At 46.0% G+C, this 18,737-nt stretch overlaps 1 protein-coding gene across 2 annotated transcripts in view; it reads right to left on the bottom strand.

Annotated features, from left to right (window-relative positions):
- The window catches only part of LOC117056892 (glutamate receptor ionotropic, NMDA 2A-like), a 91,678-nt gene extending 73,284 nt beyond the window's left edge, over positions 1-18,394 (bottom strand). For both annotated transcript variants that reach the window (XM_033167587.1, XM_033167586.1), the window contains exons 1-2: positions 18,351-18,394; positions 4,429-5,021 (exon numbers count right to left, since the gene is read on the bottom strand). In XM_033167587.1, coding sequence (XP_033023478.1) covers positions 4,429-5,021; positions 18,351-18,374 — 617 coding nt within the window. In that variant the 5' untranslated portion in view covers positions 18,375-18,394. The remainder of the gene's footprint in view (positions 1-4,428; positions 5,022-18,350) is intronic.
- Positions 18,395-18,737: the final 343 nt, after the last annotated feature.

Genomic DNA, 18,737 nt, shown 5'->3' with positions numbered 1-18,737 from the left:
CTTCTTGGTAGTGGCACCCGCCCTTTGTAACACCCTCCCACCAGATGTCAAAGAGAACAACAACTACCAGACTTTTAGAAGACATCTGAAGGCAGCCCTGTTTAGGGAAGCTTTTAATGTTTAATAGACTATTAAATAATCTATTGCATCGCCCAGAGTGGCTGGGGAAACTGTGTCCAGTTCTGGGCACCACACTTCAAGAAGGATACTGACAAGCTGGAACGTGTCCAGAGGAAGGCAACCCAAATGGCCAAAGGCCTGGAAACAATGCCTTATGAGGAACGGCTTAGGGAGCTGGGTATGTTTAGCCTGGAGAAGAGAAGGTTAAGGGGTGATATGATAGCCATGTTCAAATATATAAAAGGATGTCATATAGAGGAGGGTGAAAGGTTGTTTTCTGCTGCCCCAGAGAAGCGGACACGGGGCAATGGATTCAAACTACAAGAAAGAAGATTCCACCTAAACATTAGGAAGAACTTCCTGACAGTGAGAGCTGGGTGGGGTATAAATATATTATTTATTTATTTATTTATTTATTTATTTATTTATTTATTTATTTTAGCACGCCTTGCAGTCACGAGAAGAGGTAGGGTCAATTGTGGGGGTTTTTCAGGGGCGCCCCCTGCAATCACTGTTTTTGAGGCAAAAGCCAAACTTCTCCAAACAGTCAACCCAACAATTGTGTGGACCTGCCTTACACTGTCACAACTTATGTGAACAATTGTTTTCAAGGTCTTGTTCCCTTTCAGCAACGCAAATAATAACAGAGTCTGGAAAAGGGCATGATCGATATCTGACTCTCAGTAGGAGCAGGAAAGCAAGGCTTCTTGTTTGAAAAGAAATGAAACTTTATGAAAAAAATATGTGCCATTCAGGAAAAGCGAGGGGGAGGAAGGATCTAAGTGGTTTGATATAGCGTGTTCTCCTTCATGGAGAGCACGTGTTGCGGTGGGGGCTAACAAGCCACCCCTCTGTTGTTGGGCAGGTTAGTCTGGATGGCCTCAACTATGGGGCTCTGGGTGTTGTTGGAGAGATTCATATGTTGCAATTTGTTGATGGACAGTCCAGAGCCTATAAATGACTGGCTGATTGGCTGGTGCCATCTGGTTTTCGCCTACTGCGTAGCAAATTAGAAGAAGAAGAAGAAGAAGAGTTTGGATTTGATATCCCGCTTTTTACTACCCGAAGGAGTCTCAAAGCGGCTAACATTCTCCTTTCCCTTCCTCCCCCACAACAAACACTCTGTGAGGTGAGTGGGGCTGAGAGACTTCAGAGAAGTGTGACTAGCCCAAGGTCACCCAGCAGCTGCATGTGGAGGAGTGCAGACACGAACCCGGTTCCCCAGATTACGAGTCTGCCGCTCCTAACCACTACACCAAACTGGCTCTCCATTAGTCACAACTTGTACGGTTGGCGGTTAGGCATTGGTTATGAATTGGTTGGTGGAGGGGCAGGGTTGGCTGTGGCTGCCCCTCCAATGCTGCGAAGGGGCAGGTTGGCTGTGGTTGCCCCTTCAATGCTGCTGCTGCGAGGGGAATTCTGTTAAAGGAATCCAGGGGCTTGCCATGCTTGTCCGTATCCCCCAGTCGGGGGCCAGGGCCCACGCAAGAGCCCCTGGGAGCATTAGGGGAGAACGGGCGCTCATTCTCTCCCCAAAGTGTTTTCCCCTATACTGACTCCACAGGCGGGTGGATGTCAGTTCTGTCCCCAGAGGGACAGATAGTGTTAACCAATGCCTAAGCAACCACTCACTTATTTTGTATTCAATAAAGTTGTGGCCAAAATAATGCCAAAAACCTTAAACTTATATTCTGGTGTGAAGTGTGTTTTATTTGAGGGGTGGTTTGGGGACCTCGCAACCATTAGCAGAGGTCACACCCACATCATATATTTAAATTGCATGATTTCCTGGAAAATGTAGTTTATTAAGGGTGCTGAGAATTATAACTTTTTGGAGAGTGAACTAAAGTTCCCATGATTCTTGGGGTTGTGGAGTCATGACTGTTAAAGTGGTATAAATGTGCTTTAAATATGTGGTGTGGTGACCTGAGACTAAGGGCATTTCTAGGCAATTGTTATTTGGGGGGTAGAATTCAATCACACCCCAGTCAATGCTGCACAATTAGAGTCTTGCACAACAAATCTACTTCCCAAAAGACTGGACTTTTTGCTGTAAAGAAAGTGAAGGGGAAATGCACTGGAAAGCACGGGATATGTTCAAATATATAAAAGGATGTCATATACAGGGGGGTGAAAGGTTGTTTTCTGCTGCTCCAGAGAAGCGGACACAGAGCAATGGATTGAAACTACAAGAAAGAAGATTCCACCTAAACATTAGGAAGAACTTCCTGACAGTGAAAGCTGTTTGGCAGTGGAATTTGCTACCAAGGAGTGTGGTGGAGTCTCCTTCTTTGGAGGTCTTTAAGCAGAGGCTTGACAGCCATCTGTCAGGAATGCTTTGATGGTGTTTCCTGCTTGGCAGGGGGTTGGACTGGATGGCCCTTGTGGTCTCTTCCAACTCTAGGATTCTATGATTCTATGATATCACTTGCTTTGACACATCATTTAAGTTCTCTCCAAACACATCACAATGAATGCTCAATAAATACCCAACATCCTCTGATCTCACCGCAAACAAATCACAATGAATGCTCCATAAACAGGTCACTTGGAACAGCCCTAAATTAACGCAACTTTGACTCATCGAGCAGCTACTCATTTCATGAATACACTGTTTCCCTTTCTCAGTGTGCTCATTATGTGCTTCAGCTGCAGCGACAGATCCTTGACTATCAGAGCAGTTGGCCATTAAAAATAATTGTACCCAAAAACTCTAAATTCCCCTAACAACATTTCATAAAGTGAGAGACTTATTTCAATTATGTCTCCTATGATGCAAAGAGAAGGACAAACCAAGTTAGAGTCTGCATCCCCACAGCTCCACAAGAGAAAGGTTTACAAGCATTTCAAACAAGGGCTTGCAATATCACCCTTTGGCCATCTCCTGTTGTGGCGCTGTACAGACAATGGGTTGGTAGCTCGTTCCTCAAGCTGCCTCATTGGGTAACGAAACTTGAGTGTTTGTTGTGGCGGAGGAAGGGAAAGGAGAATGTTAGCCGCTTTGAGACTCCTCTGGGTAGTGATAAAGCGGGATATCAAATCCAAACTCTTCTTCTTCTTCCCATAAGCCCCAACCTCCACTGCCAATGGTCAAGGATTATTATTATTATTATTATTATTATTATTATTATACAATCTATTACTCGCCCTTCACCCTAAGGTCTCAAGCTGGGCTACAGCAATTAAAACACAATATTAAAAGCAGTTTAAAGCAACATAAAAATTACAGAAATAAGGTGGATCCTAAAAATATGCACCTTGAGGGCCATGAGCCAAGGTAAAGAGGGGTGTCTTCAGCATTCCCCGGAAGCTGTCTAATGAGGGTGCCAGGCACACCTCTGTGGGGAGGGAGTTCTGCAAATGAGGGGCCACCACAGAGAAGACCCTCTCCCAGGCTGCCACCACTCAAAGGTTCTGAGGGCAGAGGAACTACCAAGAGACACCCCACCTTTGGTAATCTTAACATCCAAGAAGATCTGTAGGGAAGGAGGTGGTCTTTTGGGTATTTGGGGCCTAAGTCCTTTAGGCCTTTAAAGGCCTTTAAAGACTGATGTGAGCACCTTGAATTGAGGTGAAATGGCAACTAGTGCAGGTGTTTCCGAGCACAATTCAAAGTGTTGGTGTTGACCTTTAAAGCCCTAAATGGCCTATGCCCAGTGCATAGGCCTGAAGGAGCGTCTCCACCCCCATCATTCTGCCCGGACACTGAGGTCCACCTCCGAGGGCCTTCTGCCGGTTCCCTCCCTGCGAGAAGTGAGGTTACAGGGAACCATGCAGAGGGCCTTCTTGGTGGTGGCGCCCTCCCTGTGGAACGGCCTCTCATCAGATGTCAAGGAAATAAACAACAATATGACTTTTAGAAGACTTCTGAAGGCAGCCCTGTTTAGGGAAGGTTTCGATGTTTGGTGTTCTATTCTGTTTTTAATCTGTTGTGAGCCACTCAGAGGAGCTCAGGAAACCCAGCTGGATGGGCGGGGTATAAATAACAAATTATTATTATTATTATTATTATTATTATTATTATTATTATTACTTTGAAACAGGGGTTACATGAGATCCAAAGAGAACCGCAGCCAGCAATCTGGCTGCCACATTTTGTACCGACGAACGTTTCTGAGTTTTCTTCAAGGGCAGCCCCACGTAGAACGCATTACAACAATCCAATGGTGACAGCTGCAGTCCAACAACATCTGAAGGGCCACCAATTCCTCACCCTTGATCTACACCGATAAGCTCCCCCACCCCCTGATCTCAAAAGCTGCAGGTATTACAATTTTTAAAAGAACAAATGAGCAGAGGAAGCCTTACTTGTGCAGCCTGTGAGATGGCCGGTCGCTGTTCTCCTGCTGTCCGTAGCAACTCGTCTTTGTCTCGGGGATGAATGAATACTTTTCCAACATGGCTGCTGCAGCCGTAGCAATAACCCCAAGGCCATCGCGTACCCGGGCATCCAACGGGTAGTCCCACTCATCATAGGACACCGAAATCAGCCCCGCAGGGAACTCTTTAGGAGTAATTTCCATGTTCCCACTAACCAAGCTGGGGACAATCCAGAAGAAGTCATAACCGGTCAAGCCTAAGGAACGGGCCTCCTCCAGGATGTAAACAGCTTCGTCCTTCGAGCAGTAAAGCAAGATGACAGAGGAGTGGATCTTCTTTAGCTGAATTGTTGTCTTGGCATCACCGATGGGCGTGTCGAGGGTAATGATGTTTTGCATGTCCCAGCCCACAAAACTGTTCTCCACAGTGTACTTGATAAAGCTGATGAAGTCTCGGTAGCCAGGGAAAGTGCTGGTTACCAAGGAGAAGACGTGCCAGTCGTAGTATTGCATGAATTTTAGCATGATGATGGCTTCCTGTTGGATGGAAGCCCCAAACTGGAAAAACGTGGACATCACATCCTACAAAGGAGGGAAGGAAGGGAGAAGTTTGTTAATATTAGACTGATCTGTAGGTAAGGTTTAGAATCACAGAACTGTAGGGTTGAAGGGACCCCCCCCCCCAAGGTTCATCTAGTCCAAAGCCTTGCAATAAAGGGATCGTAACTAAAGAACCTGTGAAAGGGGTTTGAATGCCTCCATTGAAGGCGAGTGCACCACCTTCCGAGGGAGTCCATTTGACCATCAGAAAGTTCTTCTAAATGTTTAGCCGGAATATCATGTACAGTGGAACCTAGGTTTTCGAACGTAATCCATTCCAGAAGACCGTTCGACTTCCAAAGCGTTCGGAAACCAAAAACTGAAAGCAGAAGCCTCAATTCTATAGGTAAAGATAAAGGGACCCCTGACCATTAGGTCCAGTTGTGTCTGACTCTGGGGTTGCGGCGCTCATCTCGCTTTACTGGCCTAGGGAGCCGGCATACAGCTTCTGGGTCATGTGGCCAGCATGACTAAGCCGCTTCTGGCGAACCAGAGAAGTGCACCGAAGCCCCGTTTACCTTCCCGCCAGAGCGGTACCTATTTATCTACTTGCACTTTGATGTGCTTTCGAACTGCTAGGTGGGCAGGGACTGGGATCGAGCAACAGGAGTTCACCCCGTTGCAGGGATTCAAACCACCAACCTTCTGATCAGCAAGCCCTAGGCTCTGTGGTTTAACCCACAGCGCCACCCGCGTCAATAGGGAAACTCAAAACGGAAGCCGCGTCAGACATTCGGGTTCCAAAAAGCGTTGAAGAACCGGAGCATTTACGTGCGGGTTTTCAGCATTCAGGAACCAAAACGTTCGAAAACGGAGTTGTTCAAGAATCAAAGTTTGACTGTACCCCCTTTTAATCTTGTTCTCCTGGACTAAAAAGGCCCCAGAACCAGACATATTCCTTGCATGGGTGGTTTCTCTGTGCTTTTATCATTTTAGTTGGGGTTTTTCCTTTGCTTTTCCAAGTTCTGTGATATCCTAACATTAGCTGTTATTCCTGCACTTCAGGGGCTTGGATTAGATAACTCTGGAGATGTCTTTCAACTCTACAATTCTGTGATTCTATGAAGATGCAGACATTTGGAAGCGTAACTCTCACATACACACACACACAAACACAACAATAGAAGTTTATATTAGCAGCTCTCCAAACGCAGACTACGTCCCCCCCCCCTAATATTCACCATAAAATGAACACTTCATCGTTTATCGGACGCCAGGTGCCAATTTAGTCTTGAGCGCAATTAACTTTCTCAGAACAACACAGCCCCTCTGTTTAGCCCTGCGTGTTCGCTCTCAAATTGAAATCTGACTACTCAAAGGGAGGGAAAGGATATTGCATGGTGTAAAGGTTTCCTTCAGTGTGCACTGCGGATCCTTGTTCTATAGCCTCATTACGTGCTTTTGCTCTCGCTTTCTTGGAAGCAAGATGACTTGAGAGATTTGGAACCTTCTGTAGAAACCAGCCATTACCTTTAAGTGGCTTCACAAAACTGCAGAGCTAGAAGGTACTCAAAGGGTCATCTAGTCCCACCTCCGGCAATGCAGGAATAACAACTAACGATGTCATGGAGCGGATGGTGGACGGAGGCCTTTCATTGATGACACACACATCAATCGGAGTCAAACTACACACCGATTGAGCCGTTTTACTCCTTTACGAATTTCTGTCCATGAGCATGGCTCTCTCTACTAAAATGATACTGGATGTGACAGAAGCAAGCCAGCAGTAAATTGCACGGAGCGAGTTGGAATTAACTCTTTATCAGCAAAAACAGGATCTGTATAGGAGTGTTGGGCATAGCCGCCGACTCCTAGGGGCTGAGGCAGTTTCTGCCTTTCTTGTAACTTGAAGCCATTGGTTCAGGCCCTCCCCTCTGGAGCAGGAGAAAACAAGCTTGCTCCATCTTCCATGTGACGGTCCTTAAGATATCTGAAGCTGGCTATCAAATCTCCTCTTAGTCTCCTCTTATCCATGCTAAACATACCCAAACTCTCTCATTCATCATTTGAGTCAAAACTAGTTCCCTTCCCCCCTGGCCCCCCACATAAAATATCCAGCAGCGATGAAAAACCACATTCCCCTTTGAGAATGTGAGTCCCTGCACTCAATTTCCCAGGCTTGCACTCGGTGATGGTATCAGGCAGCCCAGTCTGATTGGCCGTGTGACATCGTGGCATCTTCCCACATATTGTGTGATCTCTGATCGGGTGGGCTCCCCTATGTGACTCATCCGAGATCGTGAAAGGCTTGGCAGCTGGGGGGAAAGCAGTGTTTTACAGGATGATTCATATAAACCAGTGAGGGGATGTTGGGTCCTTTTTTTGTGGGGAACAGGTGTCACGACCCATTTATCTGTCAGTGATCTGGACACTGAATCAGAGGATGCAGGGACACCAGATAAGGAGCTGGGTCTGGGGCTCAGAGGTGACTGTGGAAGGCAGGGAGACCAGTGGGCCTGAGGTGGTTGGACAAGAAGCTCCAGAGGACCCTATACAGTCTACAAGGCCACAAAGGTCTATAGGGCCAGTAAAAGGTAAAGGTAAAGGGACCCCTGACCATTAGGTCCAGTCACGGATGACTCTGGGGTTGCAGCACTCATCTCGCTTTACTGGCCGAAGGAGCCGGTGTACAGCTTCCGGGTCATGTGGCAAGCATGACTAAGCCGCTTCTGGCGAACCGCCGTTTACCTTCCCGCCAGAGTGGTACCTATTTATCTACTTGCGCTTTGATGTGCTTTCGAACTGCTAGGTTGGCAGGAGCTGGAACAGAGCAACGGGAGCTCACCCCGTCACGGGGATTCGAACCGCTGACCTTCTGATCGGCAAGCCCTAGGCTCTGTGGTTTAACCCACAGCGCCACCCGCGTCCCATAGGGCCAGTACCAAGACCTAAACAAGACCCCCTTCATCTGAATAAGGAGATGCCTCCTTCTGCACATCACCAGTTCAGGAGTGCACCAGGAGGGAGGCTGTGGTACATATGAGGAATATATGAGGGGTGTCCCTCTTCAGGACAGAGGGTTGACTCTTTTAGGTTCTCAAGGGGGTGGAGCCTAGAGACAGCAGCACAGAAGGCCTGCTCCCAACCTTTTTTGGGATCATGTAGCTCCCTTGGAGCTTTTTGTGGTCTTCCAACTTTGCATCTTTCCTCGTAGGCTCCAACATCGAACCAGAACACAACCAAGCGGGTGGCAGTTCTCCCTAGTGAAATTGTTGCCACCTCATTGCCAGATGGCTAAAGTCAACCATATTTTGATCATTCAGCCCCAAGCCCAGCTGTTTGAGCCTCATTCTATGAAAGGGAGAGGAAGGAAGGAATCCATTGGTACCATCTTCTCGGCTACATTCCCATTCATGGCTTCATCCCCTCCTGCATATTGAGAAGATAGGACTTCTATTGCAGGAAGCCTTCTCTCCGTGCGGAAGACGAAGGTTGTGCAGGGAGCCCACTCCAGTAGAGAAAGTTCCACACTGCTTATATCCAGCCCTCCAACTTGTAGTGGGGGGACAGGAACACTTGGGCAGAGCTAGTGTGGTCCTCCTCATGCTGTTTTAACCACATGCGGGTTCTGATTGCCCAGCTATGGCTAGAACATGGGTAGGCAAACTAAGACCCGGGGGCCGGATCTGGCCCAATCGCCTTCTAAATCTGGCCCACGGCCCACAGATGGTCCGGGAATCAGCATGCTTTTACATGAATAGAATGTGTCCTTTTATTTAAAATGCATCTCTGCGTTATTGGTGGGGCATAGGAATTTGTTCATATTTTTTTCTTCAAAATATAGTCCGGTTCTCTGCAAGGTCTGAGGGACAGTGGACTGTCCCCCTGCTGAAAAAGTTTGCTGACCCCGGGCTAGAGCCTCACAAGTTTTCGTTTCCATTATCTGCATTCCGTACGAGTCTTTCATTGTAACAGAGCCTACTACTTTTTGTCATTACTTTTCTGGTGGAAAGGTCAGCTGATGCAAATACTCTTTTTTCTGGCTCCTTCCCACCTCCCAAATTGTTGGTTCATTACATTTGCTCTCCTGCTTAAGAACTACAACAGTTGGTCCTTCTCAATCATGAAGAACAAGTATTAAGGCCAGCATTCTAGGTGCAGAACTCTAGCGGCACCTATTGACAAAAGACTAGCATTACAAGATGCAGAACATCAACCAAAGGGGAGGAAAGAAGCAGGATCCCAAGCAGAGATTATGCATGTTTTTAAGCAGAACCCATGGATAGCTGATCGCCAACCACAGATATATATTAGCCCAAGTACTGGGTGTGTAAATGCACCCTCTACTGCCATCATTTGCATTAACTACAAGGCTTACAAGAGCACAGGCGCTGTGCAGTTCTTTGGGACTTGTTCCCGCAAGGCCTCAAATCGTTCTGGCTTTAGCGTGTGAAGTTCATGAAAGCAGACATCTCAAAGGAACATAATGTAAGAGCAGCTCACCCAAAAATAAATTAGGTTTTTTCTCCTCTCGTTGAGCAGGTGTGCATTAGCTTTAATTGGCACACACCTTCGGGGTTTTCTGCTCTGAAAATGTTCTGATTGTTCACAGGACGGAAACTGCAAAATCCCAAATTTCATGCTCGACAACAAAGTAGAAGAGAAAGAATAGGCCACCCCCAGCCCAACGCAAGGGCCAGAATCTCTCACAGCAAAAAGCAAAAAGGAGTCTTAAGGAGGAGCAGATTTATTGTGGTAGGAAAATTAATAGCCCAGCACCTAAGGTAGATACACACAGGAGAATGGTATAGAAGAAAAGGTGGCAGACAATAGGGCCATGAAACACAAGTTTGTAAAGTTTATGACATTTCTAGGCTGACCTGAAATACCTGCAAGACGAACACCATGACGGTTCACCATGATGGTTCACAACATCAGCTATTGGAAATAAAATAATTCCATCCCTAATTTCGCTGTCCTAACCCTCCACTCATTTGAGAACTTTACCGGCTGTGCACCCAGTCTGGGCAAATCCCAGATCATCCATCAATTCAAGCTGATTCAGGATTTTCCAAGGTGAGTCAAGGGAGCCCCAGATCTCCCCTGGAGCAATCTGGGGCTGTCAAAAGGTGGGGGCAGTTGGAAGGAATCCTGAGTTGGGAGGAATCTCAAGAGCCATCCAGTCCACCCCCTGCAATTATGCAAGCAGAGACTGCCACCATGATTAAACATGTGGTTTTAACCGTTAGCATCTAACTTAAATACCTCTCTCTCTTTCCTGATTGACTGGTAGGAACACCAGCACCCACTCATCAGGAGGCAGACACAGGACCTGTCCATCACCCATCAGAAAGCCCATCCAGAATAGCGGCTAGCTAGTTTACCCCATCAGACTCAACACCCTTGGGCCACCTTTATTTCAGCACATTCTTTCCTCTAATTCCTTGTGGCAGTAGCACAATGGGACCAAATCACTTCTCATCTCCTTAAGCTTGCAGCCCAATTGGTTCAAATTTGCTCTTATTAGCCCCCAACAATTAATCAACCGGAGCTGGTTAATCAATTGATTAAAGGTTGCTGCCCCGGTAATAATTGGATGAAAAATGGTGGTTGTTGGGGGGAAAGGAATCTTAACTCTTGACAAGCTGGAGGGAGTCAACCTGAGGCATTCTCTCCCTTGCTAAAACATGGCCCCAATATGCAATATTCCTTCACCCAATAAGCCATTTCTAGGTGGCTCCAATCTCTGCCTTTCCCTTCTTCTCAGTGGTCAACTAACATCTGCCAGAGGGTCCAACTTTACCATGAAATTTATCTGTTTATCAGATTTCTCCACCACTGGGAGATAGCGTGTAATTCCCTCTGACTGCTCATAATGAAGGCAGATGGCATTGCACTTCGAATTCCCACCGGAGTTTTCTTTTTTTATTATTATTCCACTGCCTTCTGCATCATTTCCCCCAAACCACAAATCAGTGCTTGTCTCTTTTTTTAAGGGAGAAGAAAAAGGCTAGGCAGACTAATTGCAGAGAGAGCCGAGAAAATTAACCAATCCCAGGAGGGGCGAGATGCTTAGGACTTTTCCAAAAAGTTTTCTTTCCTTCTCTCTCATGAGCTAAGCCTGAAACCAGCTGGGCCCAACATACTGGAGAGATAGCTTTCATCCTTACGGAATCCCAGAGTTGGAAAATCATCCAGTCAAGGGATGGGGTAGCTCTAAGATGGCGTTTCCCAAACTTGGGTCTCCAGCTGTTTTGGGACTACAATTCCCACCATCCCTGATCTCAGGTCTTGCTGGCTAGGCATGACAGGAGTTGCAGTCCAATGACAGCTGGAGACCCAAGTTTGAGAAACCTTGCTCTAAGGAATGAATGTGGCCCTCCGGGCTTCTTCACCTGGCCCTTGGCACTCTCCACAGGCCACATTCCTTACTAGTCTTCCTCCACACCCTTGTTAAGTGTTTGCACCTAACTGGAACGTGTCCTCAGCCTCAAATGATGCCTCTTGCTTCCTTGGATGGAAGTGTGCATGTAGAAACCTTGTGACTTCAGCATGGCTGGAATGTCACCTCCTAGAGGTAAACGTTGTGGAAATGTTCAGGGTGGAAGGAGAGGATACATTGTTTATTAATATCCCTCCTAACTTGCGTTAGCATGTTTCTTTACTTAGCAGAGTGCATTCCCCTTTACACAGCAGAAAACTAGTTGCAAGCTCGTGTGAGTTTCTTAAGACGATACGCAATTCAATCTGGCTTGTCCAGATTGAAATGTGTTCTAATATTTTCCTGGTAAGACCCCTTGAATCCCTCCTAAAAGAATAAAGATGCCACAGTCCTATTCATAAGCGATAAAAAGAAAGTTTACACACAATCAGGCAGAGCACAGTTTGATACCTGAAGGCAGGCTTAAGGCTTAAAGTTACAAGCATGTACAAACAGGTCTACCCATATGTGGGTTCACCTAGTGACGGCAGTTAGCAGACCGGAAAGTTTGCAGGACGAAAGGAAGATGGAAAAGAGAGAGAGAGAGAGAGGGAGAGAGAGAGGGAGAGAGGCAGCATGCCTTGTCCTTTTACCAGGTCTGGAAAGGTCACGCCCACACACTAGTCACATGCAAAGAAGGATGCTCCAGGCCAGGAGGAACAGGAAGTTTTGACAGGCTGGACCAAACACTCCCTTGCATGTCCACTCTAGGAAAACAAGGAATGTTGTATTTGACTGCTCCCAGTGGATTACATCCCACAAACGCCACATTTGTTGCTCCACCCACTTTTACCTCTGTCGCTACCCACCGCTGCCCTGCTGCCTCCGGAAGTGATCTTCAGCCTGGAAAAGGTTCCCATCACTGATCTAGTCCAATCCACTGGTGATGCGAGAAATCAGGTGCTACCAGGGTCCCTTCCAACACTATGGATTCTATCATTCATTCATTCATTCATTCATCGTTCAATTTGATGCACAATTTACACCAATAATATGTATTTTCGTATACATTACTTGGCTGGAGCATTGCATTGCAAAACTCAAAAACGAGTGCATTTTGGAGGTTGGCGGCACTTCTGTTTTCGTATTGTTTCAGAAAGTGTGAATGGGGTACCTTTGCCTTTAAATGCAAACTGGATTGAATGCCTTCCCTATTCCTAGGTCTATGGAGCCCAGTATCATGTTCCTTGCCTCGAAGCAGCTCTCCAGGATACAAAGGCCTTTCCTAATACTGCCACCTGAGATGCTTTAGCTGAGTCTTCTCCTGGAGACTCATGGCAGCCTGAAGGAACTTTCTCAACAAGCAGTGGAAGACAATTGGGCTCCAGCTGGTGCAAAATACAGCAGCTGCATTGTTGAAGGGAGCACACTATTGCCAGCATGTAACTCTGGATCTCAAAAGCTTTCATTGGCTGTTCATACGGCACCAGCCACGTTTGTTGTATTAATTTACAAGGTCCTTAACAACTTCGGTCCAGGATGCCTCCGTGACTGCCAGATCCCTTATATTCCTGTCCAACCACTGAGATCTTAGAGGAAGTCACTGTCAGTGGTCTCCCACGTCTCAGATGCACAGCTTGGATCCACCAGGAGCTATGCATTGAATAACGTGGGCCAAATTTCATGTGCTCCCCTTCCAGTTGAGGTCAGAGATACCCCCCAACCCTGTTAAATTCATAGTGCCTACTGAATACTTTTTAAAAATTCCAGCAGCAGGGCAGACTTTGCTCTTTCAAATTTCAGCGCTGCCCTGTGTGAGTCCCAAATTTGGTGCATGCCCCCCCCCACTGCCTCTCATCTTCTGCTCTGCTCCATTCACTATGTCATAGTTGTGGTGCCCCCTAGGCTTGGCACCCAGGGCAATGGAACCAATCGTGTTGCCCTAAATCTGCCTCTGTCAGCAGCGTTTTAATTGAACTCTGATAGATAGATAGATAGATAGATAGATAGATAGATAGATAGATAGATGTTTATTCGGCATTTGCGCCCATCTTACAATACAAAACAGAACAAATAAAAGAGAATCAAATAAAACAACGGCACCGTACAAGCCGCAAATAAAAACACAACTCACAAGGACCAATATTAACATTTCCATAAAAGCAAATCTCAGAGAAGTTTTAAAGTTAAAATTTAAGCATAAAACTAAAATCAGTGACTAATTTCATTTTGGAAAACATATTTATAATCTCATTAATCAGCTAACATCCCATTTCGTCTCTTATACGAAATAATGGCTGTTAGGAATCTAGCAACCTGTAGGGTTATGTAAGGGTCCACATCTTGTAGAACCCAAGCAAGACATAGGTCAACTGGCTTATATTTTTAACCAATGTTGACCTTGTGGGATGTGGTTAATGAGAAGCAGTCAAGTACAACATTCCTTGTAATGCTAGAGAAGACATGCAAGGGAATGTTTGGTCCAGCCAGTCAAAACTTCCTGTTCCTCCTGGCTGGAGCATCCTTCCTTTTGCATGTGATAGAAGGTGAGCGTGACCTAACCTGTCCAGGTAAACAAAAGGACGAGTCACACAGCACACTTCTTCTTTTTGACTTCCTTCTTCCTTTGACCAGCTTTTGAGCTAGGAGTGCTCTGCTAGCTCTCAGCTAGCAGAAGCATTGGGATTATTCCCCTAAATGGGGGTAGATCCACACGTACATATTTGTAACTCAGTCTGCCATCAGGAATTCAACTATGAACTGATGTGAGTAAACTTCTTTTATTGACTTTGGGACTTCCGGCGGCGACGCCATCGCCGGGTGGTCGAAGGCTGCTTCGGGTCCGAAGCGCCTTGTCCATCCCGGGGGTTAGGAGCCGCGCTACCGCAGCGCGCGGCTCCGGTTGGGGTGCGGGAAGAGCGTCCCGCACCCTGGGCTCCCCGGCTGCGCCCGCGGAGGCTCCGAACCCTTCCCCTGCCCCCCCTGTAAAGGGGGAGTGGGGGTGAAGGGACAACGGAGCCGGGCTTACGGGGATATGCCCCAACCGGGATGCAAATGCGGCGGCAAAGCCCGCGGTGAGCGTCTAAGTTCTACCTGTGAAGAATGGAGCTAAAGGAACCCGGTGGTCGTGAGTAAATAATCTTGGCAGAAATCGTGTTTTTGGAGCGATCCGGGGGGAAGGAGAAAGGCAGCCTGCCTCCCTCCCTTCGAGCCTAAGAAATTAACCAATTTGAGGGATTGCTGCCACAGAACTGGTTACAAAGTATTTAAAATCGATACATGAGACTGGCAAACTTTTTTCTTGGGAAGCTAACTAGCGGAAAATATCTCCATTTAAAGTTGCGGTGTTTGCGCTCCAGCTTAGGAAAATGGCGACGAACAAAGAGACAGGAGAAGAAATATGATACCCACTTCCTCCTCCTCTGCCAGTATGTTGGGTTTCGTCCTTGAACTGGTATTGAACTCTGGACTAACAGATGAACAAAGGCTCACTGCCTTGAATGTGGAATTACTTTGCAGAAAAGTCAAAGTCTTGTGTGGGGGTCTGAAATGGAACCAACTGCCCACAGAGGAGGCTTACAAAACTTTTGACACTTTGGAAGAAAATCTTGTCAAAGAGCTGAGAGGGTGGATGGAAAGATGGAAAGAAATGAGTGAGCTACTTCGGAGAAGAAATTCGCTTTTTGGGGGTGGCAGCCCCAAGGCGATGTCAAGATTTGCTATATCCAGTCCCCGAGGTGTGAGCTCGGGGGCCAGGGACAGAGAATTAAGGTATTTACAAGAAGAAAAGGAATGTTACAAAGAACCGGAGAAGCTGAGAGAGGAAGAGATGGATACCTCGGAGCTCGTGGCAAGGAGAGCTTTGGACTGTGCCTGGATCTGTGGACGTTTGGAGAGGGAAGTTGCATGGAAGTTCAGTGCTGATGCCATCAGGAGAAGAAGAATGGACAGAGGGGGTGTGGGGTGAAGTATTAAGTAAAATTTAAAGCAATCTGTTATGGTATTTTGAAATCGGAGGGTGAACACTGTCAACAATAGTTTGTTTTATTATTTGTTTGAACATGAAAAGAGATATTTCAAGTTTGTATGTTATTAGCAGCAGTTCAAAGGATAGAAGAGATAGATTTGATGAGGATGATTTGTGAGGATTTATGAGGATGTAGTATAAATAAAGTCAATTTAAGTGGTTTAAGTTTATAGATTAAGACGATTAAGATTAAGATGAAGATTAAGATGAATGTTTTACTTTATATATATAATTAAGTTTAATTTTTTAAATGAAGAGGTTAAAAAGTAGATTATGGATATAAACTCGAAGGTGAAAAGGCAGGGGAAGTCAACTGTCAAGATTGGAAAAAGAAATTTTTTTTTTGAGATGTCTAATTAAGAAGAAAAATCATGGCAATTCTTGTATTAGATGTGTAATTGTATTTGTTTTGTATGTGTATAAATGTAGGTGTGGTTAAGGTTGTATGTTGTTATAAGTAAAAATGTCAATAAATTCTTATAAAAAAAAAAAACTTCTTTTATTGACTTTGAATAAGGTTTTGACGTCTTTATTCTTTTTAAGAGGAATTCAAGGGAACTTACCAGGAATGTACAATTCAATCTGAGACAGATTGAATTGTATAATAGTGAGAGGCTCGCCCAAGCCTGCAGCCAGCTATCTGCTGCGCATGTAAAAGGGGAATGTAAGTCTGCTACATAAAGGAACTTGCTAGCACAGGTTAGGAAGGATATTAGTAAACAATATGTCCTCTCCTGCCACCCTGAAGAAGAAGAGTTTGGATTTGATATCCCGCTTTATCACTACCCGAAGGAGTCTCAAAGCGGCTAACAATCTCCTTTCCTTTTCTCCCCCACAACAAACACTCTGTGAGGTGAGTGGGGCTGAGAGACTTTAAAGAAGTGTGACTAGCCCAAGGTCACCCAGCAGCTGCATGTGGAGGAGCGGGGACGCGAACCCGGTTCACCAGATTATGAGTCTAACGTTCTTAACCACTACACCACACTGGCTCTCACTGAACATTCCCACAGACCTTTTCTGTATTGTATTTCTTGAACACTGTACAAGAGTAGTTAAGCGGTATAAGGTAAAGGTAAAGGTACCCCTGACTGATAGGTCCAGTCGCGGACGACTCTGGGGTTGCGGCGCTCATCTCGCTTTACTGGCCGAGGGAGCCGGCGTACACGAATTCAAGTTGCCATTGACCAGCCACAGATAGGACAGCATTGATGCAACCATATTACAACACATCCCTACCAACACCTCCTCTTAGATATCATTTAATGCAGGGGTAGGGAACCTTTTGCGACCCTTTAGGGATACCTTCCAGGGGTCGCATGCTAGTGGTGGGTATGAGCAGAGGCAAAAGTGGGCAGAATAAGAAATGTATTTATTTATTGGCCGGCTAGTAGGTTCTACCTACTCTAACAGACCATTCAGTACCCTGCATTCAGAAAAGCAAAAGGCCTTATCAGAATCCAGAGAGACATTCTAAGCAGGCAAAAACCACCAAGGAAGGTGTGCAGCAGGTCCAGTGAGGGGCGCAGCTAAGGAGAGCCCATAAGGCAAGAACAAAAGGCCAGAATTCCCCATCCTTGAATTAATATGGTGTACATAATTACTGAATAGGCAAGAAACGGGCTGGGATTAAGTAAGTGCATTAGGACTTTTCAGCCTCTGAGAGTCATTGCCAAATTGGGAAGGGTGTTTGCAAAGGGACTCTCCGCAATATTTCTCATTTAATGGGGGATTTGATGCAAAAGCAAGAAGGCACAATTAGCCGGGACCATTTCGCTCTGTGTGTGTGTGTGTGTGTGTGTGTGTGTGTTTACGTCTTTTGTGCCAGTGGTGAAGTTGGCTGCTCTTCACACCCACTAAATAGCAAATCAGTGTGCAACTTGGGCGATAATTATTCCCTGATAGGTTTAAATAGCAGAGAGCTTCCTCATTCTCTAGCAAACCGGCTCTTTCCAAATTAAACTGATCAAGCTGTGAATGAATAAGGAGAGGCTTAACTTGAACCGCTTTTAAAAGGAAAGGAAAGAAAGTACTTCCCATTGGAAAATATGTTTCATTTTTTTTGTTTTGTAGATTTACCCAAAGGAAAACCACATTTTACATCAGGGCAGCGTAGACTTGAGATTTGGAGATTTTGGAGATTTACTTGAACACTAAGATGTGCCTACTGAAGCCAGGTGCATAGGGAAGGGAGAGAAGAAGAAGAAGAAGAAGAAGAAGAAGAAGAAGAAGAAGAAGAAGAAGAAGAAGAAGAGGAGTTTGGATTTGATATCCCGCTTTTCACTACCCTAAGGAGTCTCAAAGCGGCTAACATTCTCCTTTCCCTTCCTCCCCCCACAACAAACACTCTGTGAGGTGAGTGGGGCCGAGAGACTTCAGAGAAGTGTGACTAGCCCAAGGTCACCCAGCAGCTGCATGTGGAAGAGAGGAGACTCGAACCCGGTTCCCCAGATAACGAGTCTACCACTCTTAACCACTACACCACACTGGCTCTCAAACTGGCAGTTAATGGGTACAAGGATTCTGAATTCCAGAAAGGAGCTGAGCTCCCAGTCAACGCAACAGGAAGGTTGCAGAAGTCTAGTCTGTGGCTCCAACATGGACCTGTAAATAGCTGCCTAGATGCTAAATTGGTGTGAGTGGGTATGCAGACCTGTAGAAGTGACTGTGTTATCTTTGACCAAAAAGAGTTAACCATCTACCGTGTGCAATCCTTGGCTCGGAAGCATTCTTGACACCTGATATATCACCGTGCACATACAATCTGAAACTACAAATAGCAGCTAGACTGGTGACTGGGAGTGGCCGCTGAGACCACATAACACCAATCTTGAAAGACCTACATTGGCTCCCAGTACGTTTCCGAGCACAATTCAAAGTGTTGGTGCTGACCTTGAAAGCCCTAAAAGTCCTCGGCCCAGTATACCTGAAGGAGCGTCTCCACCCCCATTGTTCAGCCCAGACACTGAGGTCCAGCTCCGAGGGCCTTCTGGCAGTTCCCTCCCTGCGAGAAGTGAAGTTACAAGGAACCAGGCAGAGGGCCTTCTTGGTAGTGGCGCCCGCCCTGTGGAATGCCCTCCCATCAGAGGTCAAAGAAATAAACAACTATCTGACTTTTAGAAGACATCTGAAGGCAGCCCTGTTTAGGGAAGTTTTTAATGTTTGATGTTTTATTGTATTTTTAATAACCCAGTCAGATGGGCAGGGTATTAAAAATAATAATAATAACAACAACAACAACAACAACAACAACAACAACAACAACAACAATAACAACCAATGTCATTTCAAACATTGGCTACTGGGTCTTCAG

Source organism: Lacerta agilis, chromosome 13 (genome assembly GCF_009819535.1).
Source record: "Lacerta agilis isolate rLacAgi1 chromosome 13, rLacAgi1.pri, whole genome shotgun sequence".
Lineage (NCBI taxonomy): Eukaryota > Metazoa > Chordata > Lepidosauria > Squamata > Lacertidae > Lacerta > Lacerta agilis.
This window is presented reverse-complemented; position numbering and strand designations above follow the sequence as displayed.